Raw genomic sequence first — 27,824 nt, 5'->3', positions numbered from 1 at the left:
TCCACCAGCAAGTGCATTTTTATATATTGCCAGATGAAAACTGGATATCCAGCCGCCAGATGAACGGAAACGAAATTGATTGGCACATATGGTGTGTGGATTTTTCAGCTCCCCTTCTTCAGACATCTTTGGAGTCGAGTCGATACTCTGCCGACTGTGACGCCAAAAGCCGGCGTTAACGCCAACGCCAACGCCACCGACAGTGCCAGTGCCAGAAAGTTGTACAATTATGCAATCAGCGATAGCCGTTTCATTTTTTTGCATGTCCCAGTCAATTGGCGAGCGTGACTGCAACTGACCGAGTGAAGTAAATCAGCTACTGGCACTCGCAATCTCCGTTGATCCAGATAGTTAGCAGCTAATCCGACAAATATCTGCATCTTTGGAGTTTGTTTGAAGAATCCGCTTGGAAATGGGACTCCCTAGATCTGGCCTGTTTCCGGGTTGTTTATTTATTTACTTCGCAACTTTAAGGATTCATGCATTCATCACAAACAACTTTCAAATACTTTAATTTTTATTCATCAAACAACTTGGCTTCCCTTGGCAGCTCAAGACTCTTTTATAGCATCTTTGGCAACTCCAATGACTTTTAATTTTCGTGAATTGAAGCCCAAGTTTTGCGGCTGGGTCAGTGAACTTCGGTTGAACCAGTTTTTCAAACTGCATTTCCGCAACTGTCCAAGTGACCCAAGGCGCCAGTGCGTCTCATTATGCGCTCTTTATACTGAAAGCCCGATCGATTGACTATTTATATATGCAAATGACAGATCGGAGCGCCGCCAATGGCACTGGGCCATAATAAAGACATAATTCATGCAGTTGCTTTGTTATGGCTATGAATTGCACGCCAGGTTCGTGACTTGAGTCTTTTGATTTGTCACAGAAACGAAAACGCTTTCAACACATTACCGATGACCTTCAAGAGAAAATGTTTATGGATTTGATTGCTATTATAAGAAAATAAAACCCCCCTACTTGTTTTGTATTATTTTTGACTTGGTGTTGGCCGGAATGGGCGGAAACTGTAGCAAGACGCTAAGCAATTGGGAAGCATCCAATTACGGCGCCCAAACAGGCGGGCCAATTGGCCTTATATAGCTGGGACATGGTAACAAGATCGGTGACAGCCACAGCTCTTGGTGCGTTTTGTCAAACTAATTCGTCCAGCTTCCTTGGCGGCATTTGTTTATTTTTCGGTGGACAAGCAGGAAGCCGAACTCACCCAATCGGAAGTAAGAGGACGACAATAAAAAAAAGGTGTCAGTTCATTGGCATGTGTGCCGATCATGTGCGATTGCTCGACTATAGAGTGTGATTGTGTGGGCGAGAGCCACGCCTCTGCCCCATGGGGCTGAGACAAAGTTATGTGGCTCACACCCACTCACAGCTGACAATCTGATATCGCTGAGGCAATCGTTTTGGCAATTCAAATCAGCCAGGCCGAGAGAGCAAGGAAATGCATGCCAAATGTTGCTCTAATTTTCATGCCGGAACCAATTGCAGATTGGCGCTACACTGAGGGAAATGGTAGTAGAAATTTTGGTAGTGTTTGGATAGGGTGTTACAATAGTTCTACAACGGTGCTAGATATGTATGCCAACTATTTTCTCTGTGTAAACCTTTATAGCTCTACACACATTGACCGATTAGCTTCGACGATAAGATGAATAATCATGAAAGGCATAAATAAATAAATAAAAGCTCACATCAGTCTGTTGGCCAAAGGAAGCGGGGGAAAAGTAAAAGTGGTTCAACATAGTCTGCAGTTTGGAGATGGCGGCTCCCAGCTTGTAATGGCCAAAGGAGGAAAACTACAAGCCGGAGGAGGAGGAGGAGGAGGAGGTGGTGGAGGACTTGGTCTAAACCGAACGCATGGCCATGGGCAAGTTGTTACGCATTTCAGTCCAGTTTTGTTGGGGAGCTACATCAGACACTCCACTTCCTGAAAGGGGACACACTTGGGGCCACTCTATATACGTACGTATCTATCTCAGATTGATGAATATTAATAGGAATTCAGTGAATCATGTTTGGCACTTCCTTGTACGGAGGGTGGAACTAGCTGTCAGAGTAGGGAATTTATGGCCAAACATTAAGGGAGACAGGCTAAATGCAGTGAAAGTGCATTTTCGGCTGTGGGAGAACTCACCGGCGCCAGAGACACCTGTCGTATCTAAGCTTTTATGTATGTTGGTTTTCTTGCAACTAAATTATGCAATTTGCCATTGACTGCCCACTTCCCACTAAGTATAACGGAACCAGACCAGATATACACGCACCTGGAACTCCATAAGCTGGCCAACAGGTGAGGCATGCCCCCACCACTTCCCCTGCTCATTCAATCGAAATTAAATCAACATGCAATTAACTTGCTTTTGGCCATATGAATCGAACCATTTAAAGAGAGGATTCCGCATGTCTTGGTTTTGCGGATCCCATTGAAAATGTGGCAGGAAATGAAACGGAAAATTAAATGAGAAATGGCGGCTATTGTCTTTAATGGATTTCAGCTATTTGGCCAAGTGTTGCCACATTACACACACCACATAGGAGGAGTTGCAAATGCAAAATTGCAATGGATTATGGATTTTCTAAGCCATAGACACGTCCACGAGCATTGCCCTTAACCGAATTTGGGCCTCGATGGCCACTAAATTACATTAAAAACTATCTAATTAATGCGACACCACCTGGCATATCAAAACTTACACTTATGCCCATCAGACGTGACGACCTTCGCTTTAGCGGGCGATTGAACAATAAGAATTCCCATAAAAATACTCGTAAATAACAATAATCAGAAAAAACCGAAAACAAACGCAATAGGCCCGAATATTGGTATTATTTCGGTGGCTTATATTTTTCGTTTGTTTGTTTCGTTGATTTCCCATTGCGTGCTATTAATTTGCATTACTTAAATGCAGACTCGATGGGTTTGAGCTCTTTTTTTGCTTTTTTTGAGATCCATAACATTTATGGCCATAAGCTTGGCGGGCGATTACAACATTTGGCGAAGCCTGCAGACCAAGTCACGTCTACAAGTCCAAAAGAGGGGTACAGAGGAAGAAATTAATACAAATATTTTGTAAATGAAGTAGTTGACTTTATTATATATCAAAATATTCAAACTTGAGCTACTTTCAGGTTCAAATATTCCTAAAGAGGTGTTCCTTTCTACCCACTTATTCTTATTCTATCATCCTAGATGGCTAACCTGGATATATCTGTTAGATGTTATTTGTTTATAATATTTTTTTAACGCACTACTATTTTTTTTTTCGGTGTACCAAAGAAAAATACAGAGAGAGCCAAGCCGGCTTGAAGCTTTCCGAGCAAAAGCTTCGTTATTGTTTACACATGAAACCGTTATCAGAGAATTCAAGGTCTGGCCTGAAACTCACTCTCGTTTTCACTGGAGACAGTGCCCAGGGAGCCAGAGAAAGAGAGAGCGATGGAGCCTGCTCTCAATTCGCCGTACCGGCTGCACCTGCGCCGTGTGTATTTAACCGTAGGTGGCCGATCTTCAGTGCGACAGTCGATTCCACGAAAGTGGCCAAAGTGGTGGTAACATAACAGCCACCCAAACCTCCAAAGTGGCTTAAAGTGCGATATTTTTCAAAAAACACACCCAATACGTCAAAAAGTGCATAAATAGTTAGTGCTATATCTTAACCGCTTCACCAGCTGTAATCGGGAGCCATGAGGATCCAGCGGCATTTTGTGGTAATTAAAAAGAGTTAACAATTGAAGCCCTACCAGCGGAAAGTGTCGTGAAATGGAAATAAAGTTAACAGCAGTTTTGGGGGCGGTGGCTGCATGGTGGAACTAATGGCAAGAGGGTTGGCTGAAAGTTGGCAGATTATTCAAATTTATTGCCAAATTTGGTGTTACAAAAGATTAAGAGGGATTTATGCTTCAGTTAGTTTGGATTAGATAAGATCTAAGGCTACAATTTGGAATTATGAATTACAATTTTGGATTTTTAAATGGGTTTATAATAAACCGACTGCATCCGCCTAGTCTAGTTTAGTTTCCTGATTTTTTAAAATATTTTTTCCTCATAACTGGAACCAGCGAAAAGGGTGGCTCCAAGACTTTCTTTCAATCATCCTGCAATTGTCAACGTCACGATGCAGTTTTTATTGGCTTTACGCTGAGCCCAAGACTGCCCGCAGATTCCCTTCCGTCTTTTGTTGCTTCGCCGCATTGTCAACAATTAAAATCGCGATCGTTTCATTAGCGACCACGGGATGTCCATGGGGTGCAGTGCCGGAGCTCTTAAACTCTTTTCCCTCACGACCGATGATCCAACTGCAGGCGAAAACCAAACCAGTCGCCGCAGCTTTCACTGCCCACCGGGCCCAGAGAGCCGGGTAATCCAACACGATCGATCTGCTACAATTAGCACTATCTATGGGCTTGCGCGATGAGATAATTTTTTTGCTGGTGCTAATTTCCATTTCATAATCGGTCTCTCGTTGACATTTATGCGCAAATTGATTGGGATTAGTTCGTGGGCTTTTCAAATTGAAATTGTATCCATTTTGCGAAATCACAGAGGCGTTGCTGCGACCTTGTTGGATTCTCCAAATACAGAGTAGAGTTATCTTGCAACACCGATCCAGGCAGTTCCATATTTATCTCAACAATATAAGGAAAATTTACATAATAAAACAAATTGGCCAAATAAAGAGGGGCGCAACCTAAAAAGTCTTTGCCCCGGTGTGTCATCAGGCTAGGTCTTGACCCAGGTCAGACATTGTACGGAATTATAAACAAGACGGCCATTATGCAACATTTCTCTCGTACAATGCCAGACTGTGACCCACTTAAAACTCGTTTCCAGTCACTCACCTTTCTTGTGGGAGAATATGGAATTCATTAACATGGGACGGTTGCGAATTCGATCCGAACATGCTTTCTTCATGCTCGAGTTTGTTTCCTAAGTCTTTTGATTTTATCAGCAACACACTGCTACTGTCTTGTTTTTTCTTATCTCCGTTTAGTTGGGTCTGCTCGGTGTGCTCTCCTTGGCCATCGTTGGCAGCCACTCGAAGGCTGTGGCGGATCAGCAGCCAGCCGGCTCTCAGGTGGACAGCAAGTCCGTCGCCCAGCAGAGGATCGATCTGGGACTATCCGATGCCCTCATCCACGAGCATCACGTACACGAACACATAGAGCACCATGAGCACCACGAACACCATGATCCAGGCTATTGGAAGAAGAAGGTCACCTGGAAGGAGGGCTGGAAAAAGATTTGGAATCCGGCCAAGAAACAGATATGGAATCCATCCTGGAAAAAGGTATCCACCCAATGCCATTAAAAATGTTCAACATTTTTGTAACTTTTCTATACTTTTGCAGATCTGGAAACCTCATTGGGTGAAAGTACCTGGTTGGAAGGAGATCCAGGTCCCAGCTTGGAAGCAAATCTGGGTGCCTCACTGGAAAGAGATTTTAGTGCCGGCCTGGAAGGATATTCAAGTTCCCGATTACAAGCAGATCTGGACACCGGAACTAGTCAAGGTATGGGTACTATACAATATTAGCTTTATTGAAATTGTAATAATTTATAATCTTCTAGGTTGGTATTCCTGGAGAGAAATATCTGGGCAAGGATCACGATGGCTGGGAATACACTAGCCATGATCTGTGGAAGAAGGTCAGTAGGAATTTAAAACCTTGACTTTGTAATCTTTACTAAAAATTATTTGTCTTCCTAACCCCATAGAAAGTAGTCTGGAAGTCGCACTGGAAGAAGATTTGGAAGCCAGCCAAGAAGCAAATTTGGGTGCCTGAGAAGAAACTGGAATGGAAGGAGGCCTGGAAGCAGTACTGGAAACCAGCCAAGAAAGAAATCTGGACTGACAAATTGGTAAACTAAAAAAAGATATAAATTCCAATCCGGAGTTAATATTTTTCCTCGAATTTCTTCAGGAATGGAAGGAGGCATGGAAACAGATCTGGGTGCCCGGCTGGAAGGAGATCTGGGTGCCTGGCTGGAAGAAGATCTGGAAGCCAGTGGTCATTTCCGAGTGGTTCCCCTCGCCCGATCATCACCATCATCATCATGAGCATGGCTGGGATTGGGACCGCAAGGATACGGCTACCGCGGCCGGCAAGGAAAAGGTGGTATGGAAACGGGATGATACGAACGCCGCTGGAAAGCCCACCCTTCTGCAGCCTGTGGCCAGTGCCGATTTCCAGGCCAAGTCCCCAATAGCTGCTCCTCCAGCAGCCACCTCGCAGTCGTTTAAGTTTCCCGGCGCGTAGGTGGCATCGCCATTGCATCACTGGACTGGCATTACATCACACCGGTTGCAATGGCCAGTTCCCAGCTCCTTGTAAATAGTCGTAAACCAGTCGCTAGCTCATAAGGCCATCCATCCAATCTCTTCCATTTGCCTTGGCGCCACTTTAAATTATCTCTAGACTTTAATTACCAGCCGAAAGTGAATACAATATAAAAGTAAATAAATATGTAAAACTAAAAATTTAAAGCTACGTTCAGTCTTTAGGAGGAGTGGCCCTTTTCGGCCTCCCACTCGTTGGGGGCATTAGGCAGGGGCACCCACTCGTTGTGGATGGTGGGTGTCCAGACCTTTTTCCACACCGGCTCGTAAATCCTCTTGGTCCGCCAGTACTTCACCCACCTAGCATTCCAAGTGGTCTTGTTGGCCCAAAAGCCGTCCGCCTGCGGATCCACGGTGTCTGTGTGCCTAACGCTGTTTCCGAACCGAGAAGGAGAAAGGAGTTGGGGAGATTAGTGAAAGGTGTCTAAAGGTGGACTAAGGTTGTGCAATCCTCTCACATGGTCGTGGTCTTGCCGCCCAGGCCAGCGCTGATGTAGAAAATCAACAGAAATGCCAAAATCAGCAGGGGCCTAATGCTAATCCATCCATCGAGCTCCATCCTGTCACCGCTTTTCGCCCCTTTCATGTTTCGCAATCGACTGGCGGCGCCATTAGCCAATCTTCATGGTTTTAAAAGCCACCAGCTCCCTAATTGGGATTCAGTGCGTCAGCCGCTGCGAATGAATTGCAAATTTCCACCGCTCTGCACGATCTGATTCGGTTGTAAATAGCCCTAGATACCATTTATATAACAAAGATTTCTTTCCTTCATTTTTTTGTTGTTTAATTTTGTAGATTTTGTTTTTTTTTGTTGCATTTCTTTCTAAAACTAACGTAAAAACGCTGCAAATGAAAATCTGTATGGGTGACAAAGCTTAGTAGTTACAATTCACGATGGCCATCGGCCATCTCAACACGGAAAAAATACAAAAAAGAACTAACATTAGTTTCGTTTTTCTACAATTCACGCATGCAACTTATTTGATACGTTTAGTTTAGTTTAGAGTTTAATAGATTTCTTAGTAATGTCTAGAGTGCATCAACTTAAGGCAGATATACGGATTAACAAATGTTGATCGTGATATAGTGATAGCGATACAATATTAAAGCCCTTAGTTACGCGTACAAAGTTCGGTTGCTTTTTGATTCTTTGTTACAAAGTTATTCGTTCGATTCTCAACTGTCGTTGTGTGAACACAAATTTAGAACTAATATGGCACGATATAGCGCACAATTAAGTTGATTAAATGTCCGAGTAATTGACTTAATAATACAAATGACAAATACAATATAAATGACAGCACAGAAACGATAAGTCAGCCCTTTTGTGTTTCATATTTTAAAAACGCTGATTGCTATTGATTGTATATTATAATTCGAATTTTGAAACAGGGCTGTTGCATGGTGTTCGTTGTTTAGTCTGTTTTTTGGGATGATTGTGTGGCTTCCTCGGCATGGTCGCCACTTCGTGTTCTCTGTCGGTGTCAGTCTTTTGAAATACCATTAAGAAATCGATTCACTTAGATGCAGGCTGCAATTTGTTCGTTCGTTGTGGTTTTGGGAATGTTCTGTGGTTGCCTCGTTCCAGGGAGTGAGTAAGTGGTTTGGTGGGTGGTTTGTTGTTCTTTTTTTTTGGCTGTGCTTATTTCCAGGGACAAGCTAACTAAACTAGGGCTTCTAGGCTACAATGATGAGTACAATAGATTCGAGTTCCTGTTTTCTTATACTTATTTCCTGTCCCGATCACTCGAAGGACATTAGGTTGGCCGGCAGGGGCTTGGGGGCCCGCAAGTTGGCCAGTTTGCAAATGGCATTCGACCAGAGGTGCGACATCTGGGGACTGTCTGTCCGGAAGCGGTAGACCGTGCCCTGGGATCGGTGGCAGAGCTCGAAGGTGTTTTTATGCTTGGAGTTGTCACTGACATGGGCGTACCATCCGTCCAGGGGACACACTTTACACGGCTCCCGCTTGAAGTCGTTTCGATCGCTGCCCTTAAAGGATTTCGGCGGGAAGTAGACCAGCGAGTTGGCCCATATCTGCAACCAGTACCGCTGCCAAGAGGCCACGGCCGGCTTTCGGCCCTCCTTCTGGACGGTTTTCCTTCGCACGCATCCCTGCATGGCGGCCGCTGCCTCCGGCGACATCAGATCACAGTCACTGCCGCTGAAGTCGCACATGATGCCCTCGGCGCTCTCCAGCGAGGTCAGGTCCGCCTGGGAGAGGGCGTCGCTGTGCTCCAGCACCGAGTCATCCAGTAGGTGATGTCGCTGTGGCTGCTGACCAGCTTCGTGCTCCAAATGAAGGTGGTGCGGGTGTCCATCGACATGATTATGTGGCTTTCCAAAAATGCTGTAAGAAACCACTGAAGATTAGTAAGGTCTTTCAACGCCAGGACGGGACAACAATCATGCTGTTCTACAGAAAATGAGAAGAAATGAAATTGCAAAAAGCAAACAAGGACGAACTGCGTGTGTATGTTTCTGGAGAGGATGTGTGTGATTTTTATATTAACCAAATGATACCCCAAACGAGAATGTTACCAAATAGGGGGGTGTGGAGGTGTGTTCCATGTGGTTTTCGTTACAAAGCATTTTGAACTCGGGTCCGTGCAAACAAAATATGAAATTATTATGAAATGAAGACAAGGCATCTGATCTGAGCTGTTTCAGGGCTAGCATTACACATATCGTAGCTACAGGACTCTGGACTCACCGACGGCATCGGCAACGCTTGTTGGAGATGGTGCCAATGCCAGGAGCAATCATCACGATGCAGCACTGGCACTTCTGGGCAAAGTTTCGCGGCAGGCTGCTGCTGCGGAATCTTGCGGACACACAAAACGAAAGCAAAAGCCAAAAGCAAAACGGTTGGGTGAAACGAGACGAGGTTATAACGATTAATAAGGACCCGGTGTACACATTTTACCAATTATTGCGCAGTGATTTGAGGTGGCAGAGGTGGAGTCCGTGGGGGTGGAGGTCGAGTAGAGAGGTGGTCAAATAAGGAAACCGAATGGGTGGGGCGCAGTGGGAGCTAGATTCTAACTTACTTGGTGCCCAGACTACGGCACTTGCGATGGCCAGGCACGAACTTGGTGCCGCTGGCCAGGCGCATGGAACCGATGGTTTTGGCGGGCGAGAGATTCAAACAGCCCAGGGCCGGGGTGACAGTCTCCACATTGAAGGACTCCTTCGAGCTGCAGGATGATGAGCTCGGGCCAGAGGGCGCGGCGGGTTCCAGGTTGAGTGAGCGTCTAGCAAAAAACAAAGATTAGTTTATAGAATTCCATATCCCCTAGAAGCTTTCTCTTACTGGTATTGATCTTCCACAAAAATGTTCTGAAGCTCTTCAATGTATCGAATGGACGTGAGATACTTCTGGGCGGCCTCGTGCTTCTGCAGATGCCTGTAATCCGACTGCTGGTAGTTGGAGATGACCCGCAAAATATTATTCATCTTGTTGCGACGCTGCTCTGGCTCCAGTCCGCCCTTGTGGGGATGCGCCAGATCGATGTAGATCAGATCGGTGAGAAAGAGACCCAAGTAGGGAATGCAGGGCAGGCGCAGGCTCTCCAGGTAGGAGCGCAGATTGGACCAGTTGTCCTGCTCGCTGAATATATCGCTCAGTCGGTCAAAGGACTGGCGATCTTTCTTCGAAAGACAGGACCAGGTCTTTTTCAAGCGATAGATACTGGCGCTCTGCATGGCCGAGATGATGGCGAACAGCGAATGCAGATTGTTGAGCTCGTGGAGTTTCTTGGCCACCTTTTCAAAGAGATCTTGTTAGTTTTCTAGTCAAGATTGAATAAGACGACCTCTTACCTTAATAAAATGTGTCATTATTTCAGCTCGCTGCTTGGGCTGTTCGCCATTTAAGATCTCCTGGACTGTCCAAAAGCTCGTGTGATTGAATCGCTTGGTAAATGCCACAATGTTCGGTGTATTGACGTGTTTGTCCTTCTTCGTCCAGGCACAACTGCTCAGCTCATCCGGCTGGATCATGGCGAACACAGGAAAGTCCAGCAGAGTGATCTGATTTGCCAACACATCGGCGGGTACACGTAAGGCGCTCAGGATAACCGCATCCAACTGTTTGATGGAGGCATGGGCCGGCAAACTTTGCGACTTGGACGGCGGTGCTGCCGAGGCTCTAAAGAGGATTAAGGATTAATTGAAGTACGTTCAAGTGTATGTATATATATCTTACGCCATGCTGTAGTAGCAGCCCGGTGAGTCTGGCGAAGAGGAGAAACTGTTCAGGCAGCCAATGGAGTTCTTACGGCGAGTGCTCTTTATATTGAGGGTTTTGCTGGCCGGTTGCGTCGCTGGCGGTTCCATTTGGTTGTCCTTCTGGGCCTTCTCCTGGCGCAGACAAGCCATGGTGTGGGCATTTCCATTGGGGTGGGGACTGCGTTGTTTATTGGAGCGCGGCTGCTGGCTCTGGAGTGTCTGCGGAGGAGGAGAGCTCTGCTTGAACTGTGCCGAGGCGTAAGCCTGGCCAGCACACCCATTATAATCCGGTGTGGACTTTCGGCTCAGCTGTGGAATAGAAAACTATGCTTTAGTTTGATTCCTCTTTAAGAACAGTATCTGGAACTCACTTCGGAGTAGCGAAGATTATCCGTGGACAAGTCGCGTGAGATTTCCGAGTATCGCATCATGGCAACCAACTACTCCGGCCGACTGCAACTGTGGACTTCGACCAGCTCTCTTCAAAACTGCAATGAACGGAGATCGGGTTAGGTTTTTGTGATAAAGTTTCGGCTGTTGGTGTTCCGCGCACTGGGCAGAGTCTTATTGTTGACTGAAACCGAGTTTGTTTTCCTCTGTTCTGCATTGTGGCTTTTGTGTTGCACGAACGGCAGTAAAACCGAAATAAAAAAAAAACGGCAGCAAAAAAAATGAAACGAAAACTGGTGGCAAGCTGAGGCAAAGCTTCTGGCACGCTTCGCTGCTCGATTTCCAATGAGTCACGAGCGGGACGAGCGGTCGACCCGGCCCAGCTCTTTTATGGTAGCATTCGAGTGGTCAAATGTCTTTTCGGGGGTGCAACCGACCCCGGCTGCAGTGGTCACCAGTCAGCAGCGGAAAGTTTTGTTTTCCAGAAAACCAGAAAACCCAAATTGGATTCAAACCAGTTCAATGAACCTAACGTATCTACCTCTATGCTGCTGACCATCCCATCCAGATATCCAGATGTCAGAAGTGCATACAACACACGTGTTGGCGTAGAAATTTCTAAAAGACTGACCAACTGACTGAGTGGCTGGCTTGACCCCGACTAATTAATTTCAATTAAGTTATAATCTTTTGAAAGCAAAGGCTGATGATATACAGACTCGTCGTCATTGGGGGTTCTGTCGGCGGCGGTTGCCTTCGATTATTTTGCGCCACTGGCCGGAGAAAATACAAAATTATCCAAGGCGGAGGCGGATGAAATAAGCCAAAGACGGAAGAGGAAGGAATCACTTGGGAATGATATGAGCGACGCCATCTATTTTCTGAGAGATAATTCCTATGTGGGAACTCGACCGTATCTCTCATCCAGTATCCTCCAAAATAACCCACAATACAGATTGCAGCGCATTTACAAAAATATAAAGCCCAGGCACAGGCACAGGCCAGACCAGATACAGAGATACAGAGACGGAATATGTATATAGATTATATATGAAAACAAATTGGGCAGAACAATAGCAACACAAGCGGCGAACACAAATTATATTCCAAAATGCCAGACGACTGCCTCAAGTTTTCTCAGCAAATGGACTTTATTGACTATTTGAACTATTCGGTATATAGATACATATATATAGGAATGGGATCTTGGTGGCCTCTGGATTTCTTTTTGATTGGACGGGCAGTATGGCGATATCAAATGCAATTAAGGAAAAACAATTAACCAGGCTCATGCGAGAGATATGGCCTATAAAGTTAGCCCATTGGGGGGATATGTAAATAATTCCAGCCCAGACAGCGTTCCTTTAATGCGAATTTGTAAACTTTGATGAGCCAATTTGTTTTCGTGGTCAGGGATCTGGACAACAGCTATGCGTGTGCAGGTTTGTGGAGGCGAATCTGCCGCCCACTGTGTGGATAGTCCCGGATAGGGCAGTGTGTTTATTGTTTTTACATAAATTTCTTGAAAGAAAACAAACAAAAGAGCGGCAGAGTTCGGGGAAATCACATTGCCTTTGCCATTTGGTTTTTTTTTTTTTTCGGTTGGTTGTTTATCAGGCCAGGCAGCAATTGTATTTAAATAAGATACTACGGATACATACGGATTCTAGATAATCGTCCAGCATGTGTGTGGGTTTGCCCCGAGGAACCTCAAAGATATGTATATTCTCGTATCTTATTGTGTTGGCGTTTTCCATTGATAAATTCATTTTTTTATTCTAGTGTGTGGGTGGGTTGCTCTGGAATTCAGCTCGGCCAGTGATGACAAGTGTGATTGGCCATCAAGAGTGTCTGCAGTTGAACTTTTCCGCTGACACCAGCTGACCCTCACTCCAGCCCATGGGGCCATAGATCTCTAGAGCAACTTTCTTTAGCGAAATATATTATATTTTTGTATACAAAAATGAATTTACAAAATTATCATTTCACCAAGGTCAGCTGTCGGGTGGCGGCGGTGATCTTCGCTCGGTCTGCTTATTTCTGTTGTCAAGTTCATTAACCGCCTCCTCGAGAGATTGTGATTAAAAATGAAATACTTTTTGCATTTCATTCGATTAACCTTCAGCGGAAACTCGGAATGGGAAAACATTAGACTAATCTTCCATTGAGAACCACAACCGAGGGGCGTTATCAACAATCGTCCAACTATTTTGCACACACATGGTTGTCCGGAATAAATACATGTAATTACGGTGGCTAACAGCGAGAGAAACTGGCATACAAAGCAGCAACAAGCCAAGAAAACAATGCTTGAGATACTTAGGAATACCGAAGCTTCAGATACTTTTTCAAAAAAAACAATGAAAGCTAATAAAGGTTTAAGAAAATATAGGTATTCTTGATTCTGGAAATTGATTCTTTTTTGTAGATTTTTTTTTGAAGAAAGATTCCTTTGTTTTAGTCCCCTTAGTGAAGAGACTCTCTCAAAGAGTATTTAATTAAAACAAAGCAAAGTAAGTGAGGCCACACACCACCGAGCTGGGTTCTCGTCTTTCTTCTCAAACTGCGTCTTGTCTATTATCGTGTTTTGTATTTGTTCTAAGGCTTATTATACTATATATGTACGATCCCCACACCACATGTGAGCCATCAAAGTGGGTCAGTTGGTGAGCATCCAGCCAGGCTGGGGAAATGAACTGAGCCTAGAAGCCACTAGTGAGCCACTTACCCAATTTCTGGTTCGAGTGGCTGTACTTCAAGACTCATGCAAGGAACAAAGACAATTGGAAGGAAACCAGGCGAGGCTGGAGTGAAAAAAGGAGAAACCTTGAAATTCAGCATCTCTTCATCTCTGCAGGCGAAAACATCTGTCGCACATCCTGTTGGGCTACACTTGGAGAAATGCCTGCTTAAATAGTGAATAATATGAAATGCGATATGAGGCTTCTACACCCATTATTCATTTTAATTCTTTCACAAACAACTATGAATAATTATTATAATTAAATACAGATAGATGGGAGTTACTTTTCGTGACTAAAGCCACCGCCCTTGTGACAAGTTCTAGATAGAGTTTAGAAATATTTTTCAGTGCAAGGCACTGCAGATGGCACTCGAAACTCGAAGGGGCGTTACACTGTCTTGTCTTGTGTGTGTGTTTGTGTGGGTTTGTATCTTCTTATCATTTTCTTATCACCCCGATCTAACGCCGAAAAGGAAGTGCCAAATGAATTTTATTGATCCGTCCGACGATGATTCACTTTCTGAGACATTATTTCCACCGGCTAAAGGAACAGAAACGGAACAAATCAATAGCATTGAACGAAAACGAAGCCGAACATAAACACAGATACAGATACAGATACTGGCCACGGTTACAGATACAGATACACAAAAACAAACACACACAGAGCACTTCGCACGCAATTTGCCTTCGTTGAGGTTCTAAGCTTATTGTATGCAAAGTGTGGGGCGACCGACACCCGCCACCCATCGCCCATCGCCCACAGCCCACTCACCCGCCACCCCTTTTTTTTTTCTTGTTTGGCTTTCGTAATCGCCAAGCAAGAAAAGAAAAATTGCACTTGATACTCGGGCGTTTAGTGCCCGCCAGTTGACAAAAAGATAGCGACGCCCAGCCGAAATAGCAATGCACAGTCTGTGTTATTTATAGCCACAAAAAAATTCACTTATTTTGGACGCCCAGCGACCGACTTACTTGGTTGGGCGAATGGAACATAACTCAACGCGTCGGGGCGAACAATTTTAATTCGATGAGATAGAGTGTGGTGACTCGCGCACGTCGACCGCTTAATTACTATTCATTACACTTATTGGCTTCCCGTCCGAGAACTATTTGTTTATTTTGTCTGAAAAAAGTGAGGAGATCCGCGCGCGACGCCGCCTAGAGGTGGGGATTCATCGACTAAGCAATCGATGTTTCGATTAAATACTGCAAGCCATTTGGTATATTTCGATACAAAATATTCCAGCTTCGATAGGTTTTTGGGAAATCGATTAGTTTTGTTTCATGCGCGCTTATTTTTAAAATAAAAGCTTTACTTGTTGATTTTATATAAAAAATATATATTTAATTCCCTTACTTACATCAAATATAGCTTTATCATTTCATTATTTTTTTGGGTTATTTTTCGCACTTGCATTTACAACAACAGGGTCTTACGGCTAAGAGGAAGTGAGAAGGTAAAATGGGCAATGAGGACAGCGAGGAGGATAGAAGAATGGGATCGAAGAGATGTCGGAGGGTGAGGACAGTACATAGTTCTAGAAAGTCTTATCTACTAGATATATTGCTCTACGTCTGAAAAATCTAGCTAAGTGTGTCTGGGAGTCCGTGTTTCCTAGTACCGGTAACCGCTGCCATCGTTGTCGCCGTTCTGGCCGCCGGGACCGAATCCGTTCCTGCCCTGGCCGCCGGGCTTGCCGCTGGAGTATCCCTGGCCATCCTGGTTGTCCTGTCCGTTAGAGCGGCCGCCTCCCGGCCGGCCACTGGAGTAACCGTCGCGTCCGAGGTCCTGGCCACCGGGACGTCCACCGGAGTAGCCCTGATCACCGCCATCCTGACCGCCGATAACGCGTCCACCAATGATCACACGTCCGTCACCGCCACCATTTCCGTTTCCGTTGCCGTTGCCATTGCCGCCGGGTCTGCCACTGGAGTAGCCACCGGGTCCGAAGTCCTGGCCACCGGGACGACCATTAGAGTAACCATTGGCACCCAAGTCCTGGCCACCTGGACGACCATTGGAGTAACCGCCAGCACCCAAGTCCTGGCCACCTGGACGTCCGCCGGAGTAGCCACTAGGACCGAAGTCCTGACCACCGGGACGACCGTTGGAGTAGCCACCAGGTCCCAAGTCTTGACCGCCAGGACGTCCGCCATTGCCATTGCCATTGCCGGGACGACCGTTGGAATAGCCATCAGCACCCAAGTTTTGGCCTCCAGGGCCGCTGGCACCGCTGCCATCATTAGCATCGCCCTCGTAGCGGATCTGTGGCCTGTAGCCCTGCTGATCGGCCTCGTACTCCACGATCTACAAGAAAGAAAGAGAGAGAAGAATGGAGGAGTTAGGAGCTGGGAGCAGGACGAAGAACAGTGGGTGGTGGGTGGATCCACTCCTGTTGCCCGCCGTGCCGCGCCGCGCCGCTTACTTGCTTCCTTCCGTCGGGCAACAGGACATTGTACTGGCCGGTGGTGAAGTCACCGTCGCGCATCTCTGAATGCCCGAACGAGAGTCCGCTGGGCGCGTCCTCAACCTGGTAATTAAATTCGTACTTGGCGGGCTCCTAAGCGCCGGAGAATGGAGTACGGAGTACGGAACACGGAGAATGGAGTACGGATTGGGGCGTGTGGAGAAAGAGAGAGAAACACAGAGAGATAGAGTGGCTGGGATCAAGATTGGGTATGTTTTAGGTATTTTTTTGGTGGGATGCTAGGATGCAAGGATACTGGGAGGTAAGCTGGCGGTGCAGGTGAGCAAGAGCATCGATATCTACCAGAGATGTCAAGGCAAGGTGTGCATCAAGATCGCAAGTGTGCAGCGTGGACGGTGGAGCGGTGTTCCGTGTAGTTTCCACCCCGAAAACCCATTTTACAAATCACATTCCAAACCATTCCAAAGCTACTCACATCGTTGTCGTAATCGGCGCCACCGCCACCTGGCAAACCGGGTCCACTGCCTCCAGCTCCGCCAGCGCCGGCTCCCGAGGCCGGGGGTCCATAGGAGTCTGAGGGTCGGCCACCAGGTCCTGATCCTGGAGCTCCATAGCTACTTGAGGGACGTCCACCGTTACCGTTCTGACCAGGAGCGCCGTAAGTGTCTGAGGGGCGTCCTCCGAATCCTCCCTGACCGCCTTGGCCCTGACCGGGAGCACCATAGCTGCTGGAGGGGCGTCCGCCATTACCACCTTGTCCTGGACCACCGTAGGAGTCCGAGGGACGTCCACCATTGCCGTTTTGTCCTGGAGCACCGTACGAGTCCGAGGGACGTCCACCGTTTCCACCCTGTCCAGGAGCTCCGTATGTGTCTGAAGGACGACCTTGTCCAGGAGCTCCATAGCTACTTGAAGGGCGACCGCCGTTGCCGTTGCCATTGCCGTTTCCACCGTTAGAGTACCCGCCTTGTCCCTGACCAGGAGCTCCATAGCTGCTAGATGGGCGACCTCCGTTGCCGTTGCCGTTTCCAGGAGCACCATAAGAGTCCGAGGGTTTGCCGCCAAAGCCGCCACCCTGGCCTCCACCCAAGCCAGGAGCACCGTAGCTGCTGGAAGGACGACCGCCGTTGCCGTTTCCGTTGCCATTTCCGTTTCCAGGAGCTCCATAGGTGTCAGAGGGTTTTCCGCCAAAGCCGCCTCCCTGACCTCCCTGGCCAGGAGCGCCGTAGCTATCCGAAGGACGTCCGCCGCTGCCGCCACCAGGAGCTCCATACGAGTCGGACGGCCTGCCGCCCGGACCCGACTGGCCACCACCGCCGCCACCTGGACCACTCTGGCCCGGAGCACCGTAGCTGTCGGAGGGCGGGAGGTAGGAGTTAACTGGCGGCTCTGGCCTTCCAAGGACCATGACCGCCATTAGCAGCGTCAAACCGAGTAACTTGAACATATTCCACTTGGCAGGACAGCACCGATCTGGGACTACGGATCTTGGATCTTGGATTGAAGGTAGCGCTTGAGAGCAGCGCCGAATTCTGACTGATCTGTTGCTGCTGCCGCAAGGCGTATTTATATGTGGCACACTGCGACTGAAACTGAAAGTCTAGGATGCACACACGAACTCGATTATGAGTTGGAGGTGGTGGCTTCGGCGTGTGGCAACAACAGCGAACAGCTGCCACACATACGATCGTCTTCGGAGACGCCGCTGCCGCTGTAGAGATTCTATAGAGCCGCCTGGCCAAAAGAAAATCTCAATCTCCACTCTACTCTACTATGTTCAGCACCGCCATAGCCACCGCCACCGTCACCGCCACCGCCACCTCCTCCTCTAACACTAGTTGTGATCGCACGTGAAGGGTGTCTCGGTCTCGAGCTGATTTGCCTTCTTCTGGCGCACATCATCGCACATCTTCTCGAGGTGATTGTGCTGGGCTGCGCTAGAGTCTCGACTCCAGATCTCCGAAGTTACGTTGGCCCAAAGTAGTCTACTCGGTCGCCTGGGTGAATGTGTCGGCGGCGTCTGTGCTCACTGTTCACTCCTCGGCGAGTGGTTCACCGTAGTTGCGGTGACAAGCGCCAAAGTTTGCATTTGTTTGTCTTGTCTTGTCAGAGACCAAAGCCAAAAACCCAAGCCAAGTTAAGATCGTGCCAGAGACGACCCCGATTTAGAGTAGGATGCGTCTGATAGAGGGGTCGAATCGATCTATAGGATTAATAGAAAATCGTATAGAACATCTATACCGGAATGCAAAAGTTAATCAAGAATCTTCATTTATTTTTTAGTTTTAAAAGCCTTTAATGTTAATGGAAAGGGTATCTAAAAGTTGTTCTTCTAGGTTTGAAGAATCTGTTATATATTCATTTAATTGAGTATCATAACAGTTTCATAGCCATATCATAGTCCAAATTGAGATCATTCGATCATTGTTAATCATTTCAAGAAATGAATAGACTTTAAGTACCTCAGACAGATCAATTCGATGGGAGATTGTGCAAATAAATATGAAGGATTTCTAGATCAATGTATAATCAATTAAAAAAAGAGCCTCGGAGCTTGAAGTGATGACTATAATCCCATTGTACCATCCATTCATTCAATGATTTAGTTATTTGGCTCATCCGAGTGGAAACCCAAGCCCACACAAAGAGATTCCCGAACCTTATGGGAAATTAATTGCGCTGATTTTTCGCAGTCCGCCCACCTTGTTGGCTGATTTGTCGGTAGCGCCATTCACAGATCTTGGATGTTGGATCTCTTGGAGCTTGGCAACCACCAAATGGGAACGTGCACAATTAATTGCTCCGCGACGTGCCCGGCCATGGGAGTTACAAAGTTGCCAATTCAACATCCTGCTGGCAGCCGAACGTGTGGGTCAAAGCTGAAGATCTTCATCTTGGCCAAGACAAATGGGCAAATTAACTTGGCCTCCGGAATAGTAGCCTCCTCGACTGTCAACTCCGAACAATTTAATTCTATTTCACTTTTTATTTGTTCATGTATAGACGTTTGTAGCGCCTAAATACTTCCAGAAACAACCATGTTTGAATAATATAAATGGTAACACAAACCACACAACAATTGTAGAAAACAAAGACCAACAGGAAGCCCAAATAAAAACACAGAATTAAGGTATAAGAACAGATTATCAATTGGGCCACACAAAGCCATCGATGTTCAAAAAAGGCTGAAATAAAAGAATACTTAGTTAACTTTAAAATCAGAGAATATTTGAACTCACAGCTTAAGAAATACAACAAATAGAAGACACATCCTATGGCTCCATTTGGCTGGTTCAGGTTTTTTGGTATTTGTTCATAAAAAAGTTTTGTATTGAAACCAAAGTTATCTCCATAGCTAGAGGATGAAGTAGATTTCAAAATTCTATAAAAAATCTTCATTTTAGACACTTACTTTGATTTAAAAACCAAGGAGCAGCTAACATAATCTGCCACATCACAAATCGGCTTGTAGTTTTCGTCCTTGCCGAGCTTGAGTTTCACGTACAAGGAATACAAGGAGATGGCCAGGCCAAAAGCACAAATCCAGCGCAGACGAGTGGACGTTGTCCTTGCCCGGTTCATGGCGAGGCTTCTGGTTAAATGAGCTCATTCCAGGGCGAGACTGCGAGACACAACCTGTTGGGGACAGGTAACTCCAAAGGATGCTGCGAAGGATGCTAGTATTGATTTGACAACTTTTCCTGGCAGCTGCGCAGAAGGAGAACAGATGGTTCTGAGATACACTTAAAAGGGGTATAGTTCTTTATTTAGAATTATACTATAATTTAAATATATTAAGGAGAGTTTTATACCTTTTGAAGACCAAGACCGCAGTAATCTCCTTAGTTTGTGTTCTAATATTCTTAGTTTGTCTTAGGGTATTCCTTGTTTCCCCCATCAGGCTCAAAGTTTCCTTCTTGTTTTCATAGAAGCCTTCGCATAAATTTCTTTCCCCGACTTAATTTGAGGTGACACAAGGGCCAAAGCAACAGGTAATAAACATAAACTGCGTAGTTTGGGTGAGCCAGTCACATCCCACTAATAAAGTGGGGTTAGCTAAACGCTTCAGCAAAGTGGGAGGATAGGGAAGTCCCAGCCATGCCATGGCCCATGGGAACTAACTGCTCCATCAACAGCAACATGCAGCATCTGCCACCAAAACAACAACTAGCTACATCACATTAAACCACGCTCTGTTGCATCCATATGAAATTAACGACGGAGGCGACATCATCCAAATCCAAATCCAAAATACCAGACGGGCCAGAGAGAAGACATCTTAGCCGGGCCAAAATCAGAGTACAAGCTCATGAAGCTCATGATGCGACTCTCGGCATGACACAATGATGTGCCCATAACCCCCACCCACTCCACAGCCATGCTGTGCTCCATGTCCCTTTTTAATTTATAGCCTCACGAATTTGAATTCCTCGGTGTTTAGGCATTTAATAAAATATATACATGTATGGTACGTATAAAAAAAAAAGTAGATTCATCCATCCGTCCAAAGTGATATATAAATCCACGTTAGCCATGAGGTAACCGAATGGAAACAATTTACAAAATTGCATTAGCTCTCCCCCCGGGAGTGAAGTGATAAATTTACGCAACCTTGGAACAACCAGCAGCATTAAAAAAATAAAAATAAATAAAATAAAGAAAAAAAAAACAGTCACCACCACAAGCAGCGACTTGGCACAGATTTCCATTTGACATGGAAAACCCTTCCAAGTGGTTGTCAGCTTGATTTAGGCTCAAAATCCAGCCTCACCTGGCTAAGATCGCGTAATAATTTGCCACTGGATATGGGCCAGATAGGTTTATTGAACTTTACACTTCAAAAGTGATGCACTCAGAAAAATAAGAGTAGTACTTTATTAAAAATTCTGTAGAAAGATAATTTATTATAAGAACTAACTAGGCTATATTCTAAGAGCTCGAAGTCTTAATCTTTAGGGTATTCTCTCTCTGTAGCTTTAACTCCCAGTACCAATCTCCATACGATCACCGGTGCTCGGATGCGTTTAGAAGGGCTAATGCTAATGCAGATTCAGATTCAGATGCATTTGCTGATGTGGATGCGCTTTTTGGCTGGTGGATGCTGAACAGCTGCTTCTCTTCAAGCACGCGCTGTTTTGTGATGTCTCCAAACAAATTTTGCCGTGGATCCGTGATCGAAATCAAGTGAAGTGCTCAAAACCTAAAACGCAAACAAAAGCGCGCCTCCAGCCTCTCAAGTGCAGCTGACTGAAAACCAAAAAACTAAATACTTAAAAATAAAAAATAAATGAAAATGAAATGATAGAGCTTGACGATTGCAATTATGAAGGTGAACTGCAGCTTGGAACTTGGAGCTCAGCTTTTGTGGCGCTTGCCGCTTCACGTTGCACGTGCACTGGAAGGAAGTTAAGGTTACTGCGTTTTCTATGAGGCAATAGCACACATTACCCATATGCGTCATTTTGGCTTAATAAATTCTCAATTAATTAGAATCAAAATGCAGCGGTTGTCAGCGTAATATGATGCTAATAATTTTGCTTATATGAATATTTTTAAGAGGGCATTTGCCGAGTCTACAGTTGCTGGAGATGGTTTGAATGTGGTTACAACGATTAGGCTAATAATACCTAACAATTTGGCTAATAATGGATGGGTTCTTGAATCGGTTCTTAAAGATTTTTATTGAAAATTCAACAGAAATAAAGAATATCCAATCCTTAAGACTTACGTTAAAACAATGTGACCCAAAACCCTATTCCAAGAGGTTGAAAATTTCTCTGACCTTATTTTAAAGTTTAAAATAATAGGAATACACAGCAACCTATTCCGCACTTTTTATATTATTAATTTTAACTTATAAAATATATAATCTTGCGCATACAAGTAAAACTAAATTAATCTTGAACATTTTTAGTTTTTTTAAGGTCCTTTTAAATCCTAACAAAGTCTTTTCTTAAAAGCATTTGCGGTGAACAATGGTTGGACCCACTTCTTCGTACTCCCTATTGTCAATCCACATATTTTGGAAACTGGTAAGCGATGCCAAGACAGAACCACCTGTCCAAACGGAGAACCTCCGCTCCGGACTGGCGGTGATCTTGATGCGGATGGAGGAAGGTGCCATATCGGTAAGATCCTTCATGAATCGGTGCTCGATGTTACGGAACATGGTTGTGCCACCGGAGAGAACTATGTTGGAGTACATATCCTTGCGCAGATCCAAGTCGCAGTTAAGAATAGACTGGTAGGTGGCTTCGTGGATGCCCATCACCTCCTGACCTAACAAACTGGGCTGGAAAAGTGCCTCCGGACAACGAAATCTTTCGTTGCCAATACTTATCTTTTGACCATCGGGCAATTCGTAGATATCCTCTCGATCTGTAAATATCTGCGATTCCTCAGGAGTTCTGGGATGACCCTGGTCGAGCCCCAACTCCTTCGTGTAGTCCATCGACACGTAGCAGAGTTTTTCCTTGATGTCCCTCACGATTTCTCGCTCGGCACTGGTGCTCATTTTCAGGCCCCTTTCCAGGAGCAGCTTGCACAGGTAATCGGTGAGATCCCTGCCAGCCAAATCTATTCGCATACAGGCGTGCGGTAAAGCATACCCTTCGTAAATGGGAACCGTGTGGGTCACCCCGTCACCGGAGTCGACCACAATACCCACAGTGCGCCCGGTGGCGTAGAGAGATAGGACCGCTTGAATGGCCACGTAGAGAGCCGGCACCTGGAAGTTTTCAAACATAATCTCCGTCATCTTTTCGCGGTTCTTTTTGGGATTAAGAGGGGCCTCAGTTAGGAGCACCGGATAATCCTGAGCATCAGCTCGCAAGAGGTCGTATGTGTGTGTCCAGACCTTCTCCATATCATCCCAGTTCTTGACCACGCCGTGCTCAATCGGATACCTCAGGGTGAGCATGCCCCTCTTCCTAGCAGCCGCCTCTCCCACCATACCGTCATGGATTCGGGAATCCACTAGCACATTAAGGTGACGAGGTCGGCCCACAATTGAGGGGAAAACCACGCTGGGGGTGTTCTCGGTGGAAAACCCCGCCTTACACACGCCAGAACCATTGTCGATGATCACGGCGGTGTTGGAAGAAGAGCTTTCGTCATCACTGCTCATGTCTGCAGAAGCTGGAGGACAGGAGGACTCGTGATCTTCACTGGGTTTTATTTTAGAAGTGAACTTACGAAACAGTAGATATTTGTAGAGAATATTCTGTGCCCGCTGATCAGATATGTCGATTTGAATACGAGAAGGCACATTGAAAGTGGACATTGTGTGCTATGTTTTTGTGTTATTCGCCTGGCCGACTTACTTTTTGGGGACAGAAAAAGCAATGAACCTTTTAAATTCGGCGCCTCAAAAACAGTGTTGCAAACCGAGTCAACCGACAACAACTTGACTATCGAAAACGCGTCGATAGTTCCAGTAAGCTAAGCCTCTTTCCTCAACTCTTGGTTTGTTTCTGATTTAACTCACAAAAATGAAGAAAAGTATGTTTCCCAACTTTATAATGTTATTCCGTTAAATATATAGGCAATAATTGTGCGAAATAAACAAAGTACATGACCACCACTAATTAAGTCTCATCACTAGTAAGAAATAATTTGTTCAAAAAGCAGAATAAAGTATGTAAGTCCTGGATATATATGTTTTAAGCATTAAACATTACAATTAACTTTAAATTGCAGTCGAATATTCAGCAGAGATGTTTGTAGCTCGCAAAATAACTCAGACCGCTGGGTAAGTACACTGTTTGTGGGATAAGGCATAAGAAAATCAATGCCGGCCCGGCCGATTACATAAATAGCAATAACAACTATTATTATACACAATGGCGGCCCTGAACTTGAGGATATGCAACTAAAAATATATTATAAATCATTTCAGCCAGTTGGTGCGCGGCAAGCACTCACTCCCCAAGCTACCCTACGACTATGCTGCCTTGGAGCCCATCATCTGCCGCGAGATCATGGAGCTGCACCACCAGAAGCACCACCAGACCTACGTCAACAACTTGAACGCCGCTGAGGAGCAGCTGGAGGAGGCCAAGGCAAAGAGCGACACCACCAAGCTTATCCAGCTGGCCCCAGCCCTTAGGTTCAATGGTGGCGGACATATCAACCACACAATCTTCTGGCAGAATCTCTCGCCCAACAAGAGCTCCCCCAGCGACGAGCTGAAGAAGGCAATCGAGTCACAATGGAAGAGCTTCGATGACTTCAAGAAGGAGCTGTCTGCCCTTACCGTGGCTGTACAGGGCTCTGGCTGGGGCTGGCTGGGCTTCAACAAGAAGACCGGCAAACTTCAGCTGGCGGCTCTGCCCAACCAGGATCCCTTGGAGGCTTCCACTGGCCTGATCCCACTCTTCGGCATTGATGTCTGGGAGCATGCCTACTACCTGCAATACAAAAATGTCCGCCCCTCCTACGTAGAGGCCATCTGGGACATTGCCAACTGGGACGACATCTCCTGCCGATTCCAGGAGGCCAAGAAACTCAGCTGCTAAGTGCATATTCAAGCTGTTATCTATGTCTAATATATAAGCATCAGCGGATCAGAGATCCCAAACTTTAGTCTGAGTTGCAGCTAATAAATATTCAAAAGTTGACAACTTATCAAAGACATTTTATTGATTTATCCTATGATAATGTAAAGTTTAAAGTTTTAAAAACTTTAAAAATAATTCCGCATAAACATTTTATCGATTACAATCACTTGTTATCGGTCCAGAGGTTCCATCACTAAACACCCAATAATCAGCTGTTCCAAACAAAAACAAAGCCAGCTTGTCAAAGGGGGCGGAAAGGAAGTTTCGCTTTTCGCCCGTTTTTCAGTTTTCCAAGCTTGCGTGCGCGCAGCTGCAAACAATTTTCCAGCACGCGCAGCACCCGAGCTGTGGGACAACTGACTGAATGGCTGGCAGAGTCGTTTGTTGCCTGTTCGCGTAATGGCCTCCGTGAAAAATCGGCAGAACATTTGAAACGGAGCGAAATAACAAAGGAAAACCAACAGCTTTTCCTCTGCGGGGTCAAGTGATAAAGGCGAATAAAATTAATCCCAAAAACTAACACAAATCGAGTGCAATCAAAAATCAAACAAACTGTGATTGTGAGATCGAAAATCCCTAACCACACACAAAAGGGGAGGTGCCCCCTAGTATCAGTTATCAAATGTGAGTAATTTCTTGCTCCTTAATAATCATTTTTTAAAAACGTCCTTTGTTTCATTTATATGAGCTGTTTTTTGGGTGTTCTGTGAAAAACTCCACTTGCCTGTATTCGGGAAATTGTGTGAAAAATCAATATTCCATAGCTAGTTGGCCTGCCAACTGCGCACGCATCTCCCGCAGGGACATTTCCACATTTATCCTGTTGCGGCTCCTTCGGCTCCAGATACTTTAGCAGCTGTTGTGGGCGGACCACGCCTCCTTCCCCATTAACACTCTAAAAATAAAACCTCTTGACTGTTGTTTGCAAATTTTTGCCGAGCATATGGTGCAACCTGTCATCAGAGGGCTCGCAATCCAGAGCAGACGCATTTCGGTGTCCACCCACGGCTTTTTGGTTATCGCCTCGCCAATTGACGTCAGGAGTAGAAATTGAGTTACCATGCCGGGGTGGTCCATCCACTGTATTTGTCATGAGTCCCACGGGGGTGGGATCGAACCCAAATGTTTGCAGAGGCAGCGTGTCAAGTGATGGGCAGCCAACCTCTGACCTTTGGAGGGAGTCAGACATCAGAATAGCCTTCACCTCGTTGCGACGCAGAAAGTCATTGCATTCCCATTGAAATGGAAGAAGTGTGTGGGCAGATAATACACCTCAGAAGGATATCCGACAATCTGGGATGTCCGACTGTCCGTCTGTACGACTTGTGTGGGCGTCTGGATGGTCCACTTTGGAAAAAGCCAAAAACACGATGTAGAATTTAAGATGAAAATTAAATTTGTATTTAATTTTAAGAACAATATGTATGACTTTATGTTTTAATCATTTATTTTTTAGAATAGTTATTAATTCTCATTAGTTTATGTTATTGACTTTTGTATTAAATATTTTTTTTCACTGTAATAACTATGCGTCATGGAATCAGAAAATCTCTGCTATGATTACAATGTCCAGTTTAATTGAAATATTAAGTGCGCAGTGGATTACTGGGGATTGGAGCTTGTGATTGTGTTTTCTGTTCTGAAAATAGAAAACATCATAGACATGGCTTAGTGGCTGCGTGTAAGCCCCCTTGGGAAAATATTGTTTTGCCAGCTTAAAGTTCTGGCTTTCAAAGAACGCAGCTTAAGCACCGTCCATAAAGTGGCTTCCAAAGTGTCATGAATAAATAAAGGAAAATACTTGTACAAAAAAAAAGGAAAGCGTAAAAGGATAAAAAAGGCCATGAGGGAAAAAGAGTGCTATGCGGGGGGGCCGAGCAATAAACATAAATTTCCTCCAGGAAGCATTAAAAAGCAAAATGGAGAGACCACCGCACGCAGAGTTGGCTAAAATTCACCTGGTCGCGAAATGGCTTCCTGTCCTGGCGATTTTTCCTACTTTATTATTAATTGTGTTTGACTAGGAAGAGGACCAATAGCTTGCGGTTGTCCAAAATGATATACGAGGATATTGTCTGCGGCTTGCACTTTTAAGAGTTCCTCTTCATATTTCCAAAGTTGCAAGTTCCTATATTTTCCCGAGGGGCGTGTCGGTCACCCATTGCGGTCTACTTCATCACGTGTGGTCAGCCCCATTTTGTGGCATGAAGAAAAAAGCTCTGGAAATGGAAATCACTTGATAATCAACGTGTCCTGGCAGCCGCGTGTGTTGCAAATAATATTCTTCGTATATGGAGCGACAACTTGGCACCGCAAGTTACAACATTCCATGCCAACATGAAAAAAAGGAAGCCTACTACACTTGGAAAATATATTGAGCTTATATGAAATACATTTTATTTATTTCTGTTCATTAAATTTTATCTATACATATTCCTTTGTTTAAATTGTATTTGTTTTATATTTATAAATGATAGAAAATATTTTAATATAATTATTTTATTGTTGTGTAGACAGAAAACACTGTGTAAACAAACCTTGAAATTATGTGGTGCCCGAAAAAAAATTTTGTGAGTGGGTGGCAAGGCAGAGGACATGGCTTGGAAGGAAGAAAAGTTTGCCTCTTGAAAGATGATTCACCATTTGGCTCGCTCTTCCTTCCTTCCTTCCGTTTCCTTGGCTTCTGCTCTTTGGTATTCCCTCTTTGCTGGGACGCGACTGTGGCCAGGTTCCACACTCCCAAACGCACACAAACACATGAAAGCTTGGCACGAGTCCTTTGCCCGGATGAGTCATCCGCCGTATTATTTTTTTTTTCGTTAGAATGTATTTGTGCGACTGTGGCAGTTCCTTTTTTGCGTGGGGCAGGCTTTCTGGGGGTCCTACCCGTTCTCCTCTAGTTTCCTAGGGATTGTTTTCCTAGCTTTGCTTCTAATAATTTAAAACCCAGATCGAATTTAGGATTTATGTGCCAGACAGTTTTTATATTATAGTCTTATATAATATTCTTTATAAAATAAATTATTTTCTTGTATTATTATTTTCCCCATTAAAATCTCGCTGTGCACTTTAAGCACCCTGGGGGCTTTAGAAAATAAAAGAAATTATGGCAGGA

At 45.2% G+C, this 27,824-nt stretch overlaps 7 protein-coding genes across 11 annotated transcripts; 2 read left to right on the top strand and 5 right to left on the bottom strand.

Moving 5' to 3' along the window:
• Positions 1–3,523: 3,523 nt before the first annotated feature.
• LOC108133004 (uncharacterized) lies at positions 3,524–6,345 on the top strand. The gene is made up of 6 exons (XM_017252648.3): positions 3,524–3,726; positions 5,010–5,306; positions 5,368–5,529; positions 5,588–5,665; positions 5,735–5,878; positions 5,941–6,345. Exons 1-6 carry the CDS (start codon positions 3,703–3,705, stop codon positions 6,274–6,276), a joined length of 1,041 nt encoding a protein of 346 aa, XP_017108137.2. The 5' UTR covers positions 3,524–3,702; the 3' UTR covers positions 6,277–6,345.
• A 154-nt stretch (positions 6,346–6,499) lies between these two features.
• LOC108133008 (uncharacterized) lies at positions 6,500–7,071 on the bottom strand. Its single transcript, XM_017252653.3, has 2 exons — positions 6,815–7,071; positions 6,500–6,728 (listed from the first exon to the last, which is right to left on the bottom strand). Exons 1-2 carry the CDS (start codon positions 6,940–6,942, stop codon positions 6,518–6,520), a joined length of 339 nt encoding a protein of 112 aa, XP_017108142.2. The 5' UTR covers positions 6,943–7,071; the 3' UTR covers positions 6,500–6,517.
• An 85-nt stretch (positions 7,072–7,156) lies between these two features.
• On the bottom strand, positions 7,157–14,891 carry RalGPS (Ral GEF with PH domain and SH3 binding motif). Of its 3 annotated transcripts, none has more exons than XM_017252643.3 (8): positions 14,695–14,891; positions 10,958–11,074; positions 10,564–10,895; positions 10,179–10,506; positions 9,670–10,121; positions 9,407–9,610; positions 9,070–9,180; positions 7,157–8,706 (listed from the first exon to the last, which is right to left on the bottom strand). In XM_017252643.3, exons 2-8 carry the CDS (start codon positions 11,015–11,017, stop codon positions 8,100–8,102), a joined length of 2,094 nt encoding a protein of 697 aa, XP_017108132.2. In that variant the 5' UTR covers positions 11,018–11,074; positions 14,695–14,891; the 3' UTR covers positions 7,157–8,099. The 3 variants fall into 3 exon arrangements, with proteins under 3 accessions (XP_017108132.2, XP_070134518.1, XP_017108133.2); XM_070278417.1 differs by lacking the exon at positions 14,695–14,891 and adding an exon at positions 14,495–14,643; XM_017252644.3 differs by lacking the exon at positions 9,070–9,180 and having other exon boundaries at positions 7,161–8,706.
• A 217-nt stretch (positions 14,892–15,108) lies between these two features.
• resilin lies at positions 15,109–17,660 on the bottom strand. Of its 2 annotated transcripts, XM_017252645.3 has the most exons (3): positions 16,627–17,660; positions 16,149–16,283; positions 15,109–16,030 (listed from the first exon to the last, which is right to left on the bottom strand). In XM_017252645.3, exons 1-3 carry the CDS (start codon positions 17,596–17,598, stop codon positions 15,338–15,340), a joined length of 1,800 nt encoding a protein of 599 aa, XP_017108134.2. In that variant the 5' UTR covers positions 17,599–17,660; the 3' UTR covers positions 15,109–15,337. The 2 variants fall into 2 exon arrangements, with proteins under 2 accessions (XP_017108134.2, XP_017108135.2); XM_017252646.3 differs by lacking the exon at positions 16,149–16,283.
• A 1,457-nt stretch (positions 17,661–19,117) lies between these two features.
• On the bottom strand, positions 19,118–19,885 carry Vkor (Vitamin-K epoxide reductase). The gene is made up of 3 exons (XM_070278644.1): positions 19,564–19,885; positions 19,391–19,506; positions 19,118–19,336 (listed from the first exon to the last, which is right to left on the bottom strand). The coding sequence occupies exons 1-3, from the start codon at positions 19,731–19,733 to the stop codon at positions 19,137–19,139; spliced, it is 486 nt and encodes a 161-aa protein (XP_070134745.1). The 5' UTR covers positions 19,734–19,885; the 3' UTR covers positions 19,118–19,136.
• A 2,111-nt stretch (positions 19,886–21,996) lies between these two features.
• On the bottom strand, positions 21,997–23,505 carry Arp53D (Actin-related protein 53D). The gene is made up of 2 exons (XM_017252647.3): positions 23,346–23,505; positions 21,997–23,288 (listed from the first exon to the last, which is right to left on the bottom strand). The coding sequence occupies exons 1-2, from the start codon at positions 23,431–23,433 to the stop codon at positions 22,105–22,107; spliced, it is 1,272 nt and encodes a 423-aa protein (XP_017108136.2). The 5' UTR covers positions 23,434–23,505; the 3' UTR covers positions 21,997–22,104.
• A 91-nt stretch (positions 23,506–23,596) lies between these two features.
• On the top strand, positions 23,597–24,781 carry Sod2 (superoxide dismutase 2). 2 transcript variants are annotated; one of them, XM_017252650.3, is made up of 3 exons: positions 23,597–23,786; positions 23,850–23,901; positions 24,049–24,781. In XM_017252650.3, exons 2-3 carry the CDS (start codon positions 23,867–23,869, stop codon positions 24,665–24,667), a joined length of 654 nt encoding a protein of 217 aa, XP_017108139.1. In that variant the 5' UTR covers positions 23,597–23,786; positions 23,850–23,866; the 3' UTR covers positions 24,668–24,781. The 2 variants fall into 2 exon arrangements, with proteins under 2 accessions (XP_017108139.1, XP_017108138.2); XM_017252649.3 differs by having other exon boundaries at positions 23,598–23,790.
• Positions 24,782–27,824: the final 3,043 nt, after the last annotated feature.

This window comes from Drosophila bipectinata, chromosome 2R (assembly GCF_030179905.1).
Source record: "Drosophila bipectinata strain 14024-0381.07 chromosome 2R, DbipHiC1v2, whole genome shotgun sequence".
In the NCBI taxonomy this organism is placed as follows: Eukaryota; Metazoa; Arthropoda; class Insecta; order Diptera; family Drosophilidae; genus Drosophila; species Drosophila bipectinata.
This window is presented reverse-complemented; position numbering and strand designations above follow the sequence as displayed.